At 38.8% G+C, this 11,477-nt stretch overlaps 1 protein-coding gene across 1 annotated transcript; it reads right to left on the bottom strand.

The window, feature by feature from the left end:
* Window positions 1–209: 209 nt before the first annotated feature.
* sh3bgrl3 (SH3 domain binding glutamate-rich protein like 3) lies at window positions 210–9,780 on the bottom strand. The gene is made up of 3 exons (XM_062990163.1): window positions 9,637–9,780; window positions 4,358–4,525; window positions 210–785 (listed from the first exon to the last, which is right to left on the bottom strand). The coding sequence occupies exons 1-3, from the start codon at window positions 9,679–9,681 to the stop codon at window positions 720–722; spliced, it is 279 nt and encodes a 92-aa protein (XP_062846233.1). The 5' UTR covers window positions 9,682–9,780; the 3' UTR covers window positions 210–719.
* Window positions 9,781–11,477: the final 1,697 nt, after the last annotated feature.

Below are 11,477 nucleotides of genomic sequence, written 5' to 3'. Positions count from 1 at the left end.
AGTAGTTGGAAGATGTGAAACTTTTAAATGTGACAAATTAGCAAAAATAAAAGAAATTGGGTGAGGGCAAAAACATTTTTACAGCACTGAAGTATGAAAAACATTAAGGAAACTTATTGGCACAATTTAATACAATGGAATGCTTGCTACTTAAAGAACGTTGGTAATGCTGCCACACAATGCTACAAAAAATGCCACAAAAACAGTAAAAATTTTGTAATTTTCTTTGAGAGTGTGAACAGTCAAATACACATTTGTTGTATATATATTTGTAAAGTTGATAGAGTAACAACAAACAATTAGTTTAGCATGCTGATCAGTCACATACTACATGCTTTATCTAGATAACCAACTAGCACAATAAGACAGTTTCAGTTTTTTTAATTGATCCCATTGCAGCATTTAGATAATCATGTTTTTTGAAAAGTTGATTAAATAAGTGAAAAATGTATGGTTATGAGTCCTGGAACTTCATTAATATACCTATAATACAAACCAGTTAATATGTTTAAGACAAAATAAACATGAAGAAAGGTGTTTGGAATAAATCTGATAAAGTAGGTAAACACTTGTGCTTTCCAATCACTGCATTAAAAGGGAGTAATGTTTTTGGCATGTTAACATGGGATTATGACACTAAGTCGGTAGAGAAAAGGTCTTTTCACAGCTGAAGGTCAAGGGACAAGAAGGAAGAGGTAAGTGATGTCAGCAGGTATGTCTCATGCAATCTTCAGAAACTGCTCGACTGTGTCTGCCTCCACTGCCTCTGAAAACATCTCATAGTTCTGTTGATAAAAACAAAAAAATCATCATGAACATTAATTCCTAAAAATAAGTTGGTAAGTAGATGGCAGTGGTAATCAAGCAGAGGAATGTCTTTTTTTTGTGTAAGTACGTAGTGATAGTAATCTAGTAGAGAAATGGTTTTTTGTCATATATGCATGTACATGTGTTCAGTGTAATAAATATAATAATCATGAATTGGACATGATTGGGGATTGCCAACACCTGCCTATATAAGCTCCCACAGTTGACAGTGCATATCAGAGCGAACTCCAAGCCATGGGGTCAAGGGAATTATCGGCAGACCTCAGAAACAGGATTGTTTCAAGGCATAGATCTGGAGAAGGGTACAGAAAAATTGCTGCAGCTGTACAGGTCCCAAAGAGCACAGTGGTTTGGAACCACCAAAAATCTTCCTAGACCTGGCTGCCCAGCCAAACTGAGCGATCGGGGAAGACGGGCCTTGGAGGTGAGCAGGAACCTGAGGGTCACTCTGACAGAGCTCCAGCGTATCCTTGTGTAGATAGGAGAACCCATCAGAAGATCAACCATCCAGGCAGCACTCCACAAATCACGCCTTTATGGTAGAGTGGCCAGATGGAAGCCACTCCTTAGTAAAAGGCACATAACAGCCCACTTGGAGTTTGCCAAAAGGCACCTAGAGGACTCTCAAACAACAAGAAACAAGATTATCTGGTCTGATGAAACCAAAATGGAACTTTCTGGCCTGGACGTCTGCAGGAAACCAGGCACCGTTCATCACCTGGTTAATGCCATCCCTACAGTGAAGCATGGCGGTGGCAGCATCATGATGTGGTGGTGTTTTTTAGCAATGGGACCAGGGCGACTAGTCCTGATAGAGGGAAAGATGAATACAGCTAAGTACACTGAAATCCTTGAAGAAAACCTGCTCCAGAGCGCTCTGGACCTCAGACTGGGGCGAAGGTTTATCGTACAACATAACAACAACCCGAAGCACACAGCCAAGAGAACAAAGGAGTGGCTTTGGAGAAAGTCTGTAAATGTGCTTGAGTGGCCCAGCAAGAGCCCAGACCTGAATCCAAGGCAACATCTGTGGAAGGAGCTGAAAATGGTTGTGTACCGACGCTCCCCATCCAACCTGACAGAGCTTGAAAGGATATGCCAAGAGAAATGGGCAAAAATGTCCAGAAACAAGTGTGCCAAGCTCGTAACTGCTTTCCCAAGATGCCTTGAAGCTGTAATTGCTGCCAAAGATGCATCAACCAAGTATTAGGCTAAGGGTGTGTACAGATATGTAACCCCTAAATAAACGAAAGATGTTTGAGGCAAAAAAAGAACTTAATCTATAATAGAATGAGTCTGTAACATCATAAAACGTGGGGAAGGTGAAAGGGGTGTGCAGACTTTCCAGCTTGGCTGTGTGTGTTACAGATGCCGAATTTCTTTTTTATTTGTACATATATACTTATATACACCTATACCTGTGTGTGTGTGTGTGTGTGTACAGGCGTGTGTACAGGCCAATGCCACACCTGTCTTTCAGTCCTTTCGGTCCCATTCCATTCACTGCCTAAGTTACAAAATGTGCTTTGTGTTCAGTGTAGTTTGTTCATTGTTTTGCTTTGTATCTCCATTATGTATGCTGTATTGTTTGCACTTGTGTTCTGTGTTGCACCATGGTCCTGGAGGGAAGTTGTTTCATTTCAATATGTACTCTGTACATACTTCTATGTAGAGTACATATTGAAATGAAACAACTTCCCTCCAGGAAGTTTCTTCAAATGACAAAAGAAAATCTCTTAAACTTGAGCTTGATTCTCATTTCTAGGCATTTTTTGCATGTTTGTCTTACAACCCCACATCAGAAAAAGTTAGGACAGTATGGCAAATGCAAATAAAATAAAAATGCAGTGTTTCTTACATTTACTTTGACTTTTATTTAATCACAGACAGTATGAACCTAAGATATTTCATGTTTTGTCTGCCCAGCTTTATTTCATTTGTTAATTTACCTCCATTTCTGTATTTCAGGCCTGCAACACATTCCAAAAAAGTTGGGACGGGGGCAATTTAGGGCTAGTAATGAGGTGAAAAAACTAAATAATGATAATAATGATTCCAAACAGGTGATGTCAGCAGGTGATTGTAATCAAGGTTCGGTTGATGAGCAAAGATGGTTAGAGGATCTCCAGTGTGTCAACAAATAAATCAGCATTCCTGGTCTGTTTTGGAAAAAATGGACGCCGAGAAAGACCATCCAGACTGTTATCAGCAACAAGTCCTAAAGCCAGGGTCTGTCATAGTATGGGGCTTTGTCAGTGCCCTTGGCAAAGGTCATTTACACTTCTGTGATGGCAGCATTAATGCAGAAAAGTACATTGAGACCTTAGAGCAACATTTGCTGCCTTCAAGAAGTCATCTTTTCCTGGGACGTCCATGCATTTTTCAACAAGACAATGCAAAACCACATGCCGCACATGGCTGCAGAAGAAGAGGGTACGGGTACTGGACTGGCCTGCCTGCAGTCCTGACCTGTCTCCCCAATAGAGAATGTGTGGAGAATTTTTAAACAAAAAATGCGACGACGACCCCGTACTCTTAAGGCGTGTTTGCAGGAAGAATAGGACAAAATAAAACCTGAAACACTAAATCACTTGGTATCCTCAGTGCCAAAATGTCTTTTAAGTGTGGTGAAAAGAAATGGCAACATAACAAAGTGGTAAATGCTTTATTGTCCCAACTTTTTTTATGTGTTGCAGGCCGGAAATGCAGCAATTCAATTTATTAATAAATGAAATGAAGTTGACCAGACAAAACATGAAATATTTCAGGTTCATCCTGTCTGAAATAAAATAAAAGTCAAAGCAAATGTAAGAAACTGTGTTTTTTTTTTTTTTTTTTAATTTTCCATGCTGTCCCAACCTTTTATGATTTGGGGTTTCCTCTGGGTTTCCCTGACCTTATGAAAACATCTAGAAAATGCATTGCCTATTCTAAACTGCCTCTAGGTGTGAGTGAATGTGTATGTTGTCATGAACTGCTCAGTTATAAATGTGTTTCTACCTAGTCTAGTATAATTGTGAGACTATACTACTGCAACCAGATGAAGCGGTTAAGTAAAAATGAATGAGAAAAAATATTGCATATTTGTGGTCACATTTTTTTCTTTCAGCTGCTCTCATACCTGATTGCAAGGTGCAAGGTGTCCTTCCTGATGCAGCTCTCTTTATTTTAGCCAAGTTTGGGTCCAGCACAGACAGCGCACTAACAAGTGCACCTCAAAAGGGCTAGGCTGTTTGCCTTTTGACATATCTAATCATTTCTGTGTAGACAACCATCAGAGATTTAAACCCCAGGTCTTATTAGTATTGGGTTTGCAGATTTTATTGCTGCCTCACTCAACCAACCCCTTTGTGGTCACACTGATTTGTAAAAGGCTTATATTTTGTAGCAAAACTATTTTATAAGTGTAAAATAGTTTTGCTATAAAATATCTTGACATTAGCATGACAAGACTGCAAAATTGCAACATCACAATTTAATTCACAAAAAGGTACATTGGTATTCTGTGAAACTCAGTCATTGTACTTACCCCACAGTACTGATTTTCATTAAAAATCTGGGGTGGGACTGCAGTGGGGTTACACGACTTGGTTCTCATCTCATCTTTGAGTTCCCCACCCACCGAAATGTCAATCAATTCAAATTGGATGTTCTTACTCTCCAAGATGCGCATCACTTCAGCTTGCTGTGACTTTACCTAAAAAACAGCAGTGGTTCATCATATATTTATTTATTTGTAGTTTTATCTATTATTTCACAATTTAACTGGTATATCCATTTATTTAGCTTAATTCTAACAGACTTAAGCATCTATGATTTGCAGAACTATTTATGTAGTAAATTGCCATATAATACACACAACTTAATAGGGCAGTGGTAGCTCAGTAATTAAGGTACTGGGCTAATGTTTAGAAGGTCACTGGCTTAAGCCCCACCACTGCCTAATTGGTCCAAAAAGATTAGTAACTCAATCAACACTACAATTTGTTAAACAACAATTGAACTGAAAAAAAAATAAAATCAATCAACCATATTGGCATATTGGGGAAAAAAAGTAAATATGGCAAATATTGTTTGTATGTATGTATATATACAGTGTATCACAAAAGTGAGTACACCCCTCACATTTCTGCAGATATTTAAGTATATCTTTTCATGGGACAACACTGACAAAATGACACTTTGACACAATGAAAAGTAGTCTGTGTGCAGCTTATATAACAGTGTAAATTTATTCTTCCCTCAAAATAACTCAATATACAGCCATTAATGTCTAAACCACCGGCAACAAAAGTGAGTACACCCCTAAGAGACTACACCCCTAAATGTCCAAATTGAGCACTGCTTGTCATTTTCCCTCCAAAATGTCATGTGATTTGTTAGTGTTACTAGGTCTCAGGTGTGCATAGGGAGCAGGTGTGTTCAATTTAGTAGTACAGCTCTCACACTCTCTCATACTGGTCACTGAAAGTTCCAACATGGCACCTCATGGCAAAGAACTCTCTGAGGATCTTAAAAGACGAATTGTTGCGCTACATGAAGATGGCCAAGGCTACAAGAAGATTGCCAACACCCTGAAACTGAGCTGCAGCACAGTGGCCAAGATCATCCAGTGTTTTAAAAGAGCAGGGTCCACTCAGAACAGACCTCGCATTGGTCGTCCAAAGAAGCTGAGTGCACGTGCTCAGCGTCACATCCAACTGCTGTCTTTAAAAGATAGGCGCAGGAGTGCTGTCAGCATTGCTGCAGAGATTGAAAAGGTGGGGGGTCAGCCTGTCAGTGCTCAGACCATACGCCGCACACTACATCAAATTGGTCTGCATGGCTGTCACCCCAGAAGGAAGCCTCTTCTGAAGTCTCTACACAAGAAAGCCCGCAAACAGTTTGCTGAAGACATGTCAACAAAGGACATGGATTACTGGAACCATGTCCTATGGTCTGATGAGACCAAGATTAATTTGTTTGGTTCAGATGGTCTCAAGCATGTGTGGCGGCAATCAGGTGAGGAGTACAAAGATAAGTGTGTCATGCCTACAGTCAAGCATGGTGGTGGGAATGCCATGGTCTGGGGCTGCATGAGTGCAGCAGGTGTTGGGGAGTTAAACTTCATTGAGGGACACATGAACTCCAATATGTACTGTGAAATACTGAAGCAGAGCATGATCCCCTCCCTCCGGAAACTGGGTCGCAGGGCAGTGTTCCAGCATGATAATGACCCCAAACACACCTCTAAGACGACCACTGCTTTATTGAAGAGGCTGAGGGTAAAGGTGATGGACTGGCCAAGCATGTCTCCAGACCTAAACCCAATAGAACATCTTTGGGGCATCCTCAAGCGGAAGGTGGAGGAGTGCAAAGTCTCGAATATCCGCCAGCTCCGTGATGTCGTCATGGAGGAGTGGAAAAGCATTCTAGTGGCAACCTGTGAAGCTCTGGTAAACTCCATGCCCAGGAGAGTTAAGGCAGTTCTGGGAAATAATGGTGGCCACACAAAATATTGACACTTCAGGAACTTTCACTAAGGGGTGTACTCACTTTTGTTGCCGGTGGTTTAGACATTAATGGCTGTATATTGAGTTATTTTGAGGGAAGAATAAATTTACACTGTTATATAAGCTGCACACAGACGACTTTTCATTGTGTCAAAGTGTCATTTTGTCAGTGTTGTCCCATGAAAAGATATACTTAAATTTCTGCAGAAATGTGAGGGGTGTACTCACTTTTGTGATACACTGTATATATATATATATATATATATATATATATATATATATATATATAGGTGGTGGATGATTCTCAGCACTGCAGCGAAACTGACATGGTGGTGGTGTGAAAGTGTGTGTTGTGCTGTTATGAGTGGATCAGACAGCAGCACTGCTGGAGTTTTTAAATACCGTGTCCACTCACTGTCCACTCTATTTGACACTCCTACCTAGTTGGTCCACCTTGTAGATGTAAAGTCAGAGACGATCGCTCATCTATTGACGCTGTTTGAGTGTGTCATCTTCTAGACCTTCATCAGTGTTCACAGGATGCTGTTGGCTGGATGTTTTTGGTTGGTGGACTATTCTCAGTCCAGCAGTGACAGTGAGGTGTTTAAAAACTCCATCAGCGCTGCTGTGTCTGATCTACTCATACCAGCACAACACACATTAACACACCACCACCATGTCAGTGTCACTACAGTGCTAAGAATGACCCACCACCCAAATAATACCTGCTCTGTGGTGGTCCTGACCATTGAAAAACAGCATGAAAGGGGGCTAACAAAGCATTCAGAGAAACAGATGGCCTACAGTAAGTAATTGTAAAGCTAGAAAGTGCTTCTATATGGTAAGTGAAGCCGATAAAATGGACAATGTGTGTAGAAACAAAGAGGTGGTTTTAATGTTATGGCTGATTGGTGTATATATATCACATTGAGTTGGTCATAGCTAGTTGTGGTCTTTGTCTATTGTATTTAGGTAATTGTCACAATATGTCTTACGGTGTTGGGCATGCCTTATTGGAGTTCGACAGAGGCTATAGAGGGGCCTTTTCCCCCCTTATCAAGTACTATTGAGTCGAGTGTGTATGATGCAGCATCTTGTGTATAATAGCCAGTCTCTATGTTTTTCAAAAAAGGTGGTCCAAGTATTTATTAACTGAAGTCAGATGTAAAGCCATGTGTTTAATTTATTGTGAACAGAAAGCCATGTTTAGGGATTACAATCGCCATTACGGTGCTAAACACACAGAGAAACACCAGAACTTTAATGATACAGAGTGGTCGCATCTAAAGCTTTGCTTGCCAAACTGCAAAAGCAACAAGGACTTTTTGTTAAGTTTTACACATCCAGCACTAGTGCAATCAAGACTTGCAAAAATATCCAACAAGAACAAAGGGCTGAAAAACAGCAAATTATGTAATTAGACTCCAAACAAAGTAGCAATAGGACTTTGTGTAAAGTTCATTTAAAAAACCTGCACATTTTGTTCACAATTGTTTAGGTGAAAGTCGATTAAATAGTGATATAATGTTGATGTTTTTACTCTGCCTGCTTTTCATTTTCATTACCTGATTGTAACATCTATTCTTAACAGTAACAGCTTACAATAATATTGAGGTACAATAATATTGAGCAGAATTAAGTTCAGTCTATTGTTCAGGACCTCTAACAACAGTCCCAATTTCTCATGTGGGCCCTTGGAAAATTTAAGGAAAGGAAAAAGGAAAAACTGCCCACCTCTGGGTTAGTCAGTTCGTTCTGTGTGCTATTAGTTTCCTTTGTATGTTGTTAATACTCCGAACCAAAGATGACAAGGACCATCCAGACTGTTATTAGCAACAAGTCCAAAAGCCAGGGTCTGTCATGGTATGGGGCTGTGTCAGTGCCCTTGTCATTTACACTTCTGTGATGGCAGCATAAATGCAGAAAAGTACATTGAGATCTTAGAGCAACATATGCTGCCTTCAAGAAGTCATCTTTTCCAGGGATGTCCATGCATTTTTCAACAAGACAATGCAAAACCACATGCCGCACACATTACAAAGGCATGGCTGTGGAACAAGAGGGTACGGGTACTGGACTGCAGTCCTGACCGTACCCCAACAGAGAATGAGTGGAGAATTTTGAAACAAAAAATGTGACAACTACCCCATACTGTTGCACATCTTCAAGCGTGTTTGCAGGAAGAATGGGACAAAATAAAACCTGAAACACTAAATTGCTTGGTATCCTCAGTGCCAAAACGTTGGCCAGACAAAACATGAAATATCTCATGTTCATCCTGTATGAAATCAAATAAAAGTCAAAGTAAATGTAATAATGTTTTTTTATTATTTGCATTTTCCATGCTGTCCCAACTTTTTCTGATTTGGGGTTGTAGATTTATACCATACAGGTTATAGTTGTGCTATATTAATCCCTTATCTCTGCCATTACAAAACACTATGTGTCAACTATTAGTCATAATTGTAAAAAGTTAAAAAAATAAATAAATAAATAAATAAAATAAAAAGTAAGCTTTAGTGAATTTTCAAATACTATTGAATAGCAAGAAGTCCCCTCGTCGAGGAGTTGCCCCTCCCCCCATATTAATGGCTACGGCCTTGCTTAAGAATGTGCGCCTTCTGTACTACATGTAGCTGCGAAATATTATGACTTACTTTTGGCAATAAAACCCATGTATGCCAACTAATAATGAACGATAAGCCAAGTTTAATAAGGATTAGGGAAAGAATCAATCCTTAAATACTTGTGTGACTCGTAGAGTTGGCTTAAATGTCTTTTTTCTGATGCATGCATAAGTAAAAGTCACTGCTTCATAAAAAGGCATCAGTTAATGTGTTTAATTTGCAATGGTAAACTTATATCGGTAACGAATAATGTACTAAACCTTACAATTGAAACATGAGATATAGATAATGGAGCTATGTGTATTAATGGGCTTAAGCGTAAGGCTGTGAAACCGATGAGGCTGTTTAAGAGTTCTGTTTATCATAATTCAGACGTAATGTCTAAACCAATTTAACTCTAGAAATTTACAGATATGCTTCGGCCATTATGACTTCCGGACTAATACACAATGAAGCTGCATTTCTTTGACTTTCAATATTTTGTGAAAAAATATTGATAATGCTCAAAAATGAGTATTTTCAGACTAATTAAAACGTTTAAAACTAGGACTGTCTAAATGTAACAATAAATTTGAAAAAGATAACTTGGAGCTATTAGTAAAAGGATGGGTGTGTCTAATTCTTATGTTTTGTTTGACGGATTTCCAAAACAACGACATGACAGTAAAAATAATTAGCTTCATGCTAACCTCTCTGGAAGCGGTGACAGTCGTGTAATATAACTTGATCCCCATCGCCGTGATTACTTTTCTGTGTTTGTCCAAAGCTGTTAGCGTGCTATATAAACAGTTCACTTGCTATACGGTCTCCTCTCCCAACGCCATCGCAAACCCGCTATTCGCTGGTCGATTTAAAGTGACAGAACATCAATTTCAAGTAACGTGCCAAAAGGCTTTTAAAAGAAATGAAGTTAATTTAAAGACATACATCATTAGAAATCAACCAAAAGCATTTTACAATGCAGTTTATTTTATTATTTTTTAATCTTTACTGAAAGAAAATGCTTTTATCAAAAAGCAGGTTTCAGTTGGTAATTAGCCTCTTGCATAACCCCAAAAAATGAGATCAGATCCCAAAAAGGAGGGCATGACATTGGGAAGTCATGAATAATGCCAGGCTAGTTGAATCTAAAAATAAACACAACCTGTCTGGCAACATAAAGCAGGCTAGGTCTTAAACAGTCACTGAAATCTCCCAGGAAAGGGTTAGAAAGTCATTGCTTAGAATCTGGTTCTCAAGCAAACTATACCGAAAGCCGTTATTCACAAATGGAGAAACATTGGAACAGTAATGAACCTTCCAAGGACACAAAGATCTAAAGAACTGCATGCCTCATCTGCCATTAAGGTCAATGTACATGATACCACAATAGGAAAGATTCTGGGCAAAATGGCATTCATAAAAAGAGTTTCAAGGCACAGACCACATCTGACCAAAAAGGGCACCATTGAAGGACTTTGGCCTCCCCTCCTCAGACATATCAAATTGTGTCTGTTGGTCTACAGTACCGATAGGATCTGGATTAAAATCTTAGCAATGCTATTAACTGGCTGGGCATCTATAAAGAAATAATTAAAGAAATAATATTTTCCTGCATCTATGCAAGAACAGCATGAGCTTATTTTTAGAAATGCATGTAAGTTCTTTATGCCAAAGACTAAAAGACCAATTTATATGTAAAAGGTGTAAAATGCTAACATCTATTATGGTATGGGAATGCATCTATGCAATATGAGGTTGCATGCAACTTTATGCCAAGCCAATGTAAAACACATCTAGAAGCATGTCAAGTTTTCTGGGCTTGGAGGCATCTGGGTTGGAACTCTGCATAGTGGTAACATGTATTGTAGTCAGATGAATCTGTTTCTTTGAAAGAATGGGTGTTGTGTGCTCTGGACCAAATACGAAAGAGGACCATCCAGACCCTTAGCAAAGGTAATTTATACTTCTGTGCAGCATTAATGCAAAAAAGTACAATTTTAGAGCAGCATATGCTGCCTTCAAGAAGACATCTTTTCCAGGGACAACAATGGAGTCGTGAAAGTGAAGAGGAGGTTGGACTGTGTCTAACGGTAAACAGCAGCTGGTGCGATAATACCAAAGTTGTTACTGTTACACGTTCCTGCACACCCAACCTAAGTTTTAGTTTCATCCTTTCTACCTTCCTCTGTGATTTACTTTAAAATTTATTGTCAGCACCGTTTATATTCCACCTCAGGCAAACATGGACATTACACTTAATGAAACTCTTACACAGTTTCAGACAAGGCATTATGATCAAATTGGGCAACAATTGACTTTTGTCAGTAGATGGGCAAATACGCATAATTTAGTTCATATTTAGTGATAAAAGGATGTTTAATCTTTGATGAGGACATCAAGAAAGTTAGAAAGGGGAGGATGTAGCCAGATTAAAATTTGGACATAAATAATATATTTAAATATTTTGAGTTTTTAAAAAAATGAAAATAATTTTATAATGTTTTGAATAAAAAAAATGTTTCAATTAAAAGTTTAACATTTTTTTACC

Source organism: Trichomycterus rosablanca, chromosome 2, assembly GCF_030014385.1.
Source record: "Trichomycterus rosablanca isolate fTriRos1 chromosome 2, fTriRos1.hap1, whole genome shotgun sequence".
NCBI lineage: Eukaryota > Metazoa > Chordata > Actinopteri > Siluriformes > Trichomycteridae > Trichomycterus > Trichomycterus rosablanca.
The sequence above is the reverse complement of the archived record's forward strand: the minus strand, read 5'-3'. Positions and strand labels throughout refer to the sequence as shown.

Bases quoted from the DNA above. Each gene is read 5' to 3' on its own strand.
- sh3bgrl3 (XM_062990163.1), bottom strand. From the start codon at position 9,681: ATGGGGATCAAGTTATATTACACGACTGTCACCGCTTCCAGAGAG. The intron at 4,526-9,636 runs GTTAGCATGAAG...GCTGTTTTTTAG, and splicing joins CTGTCACCGCTTCCAGAGAG to GTAAAGTCACAGCAAGCTGA. The intron at 786-4,357 runs GTAAGTACAATG...TTTTATCAACAG, and splicing joins ATGAAAATCAGTACTGTGGG to AACTATGAGATGTTTTCAGA.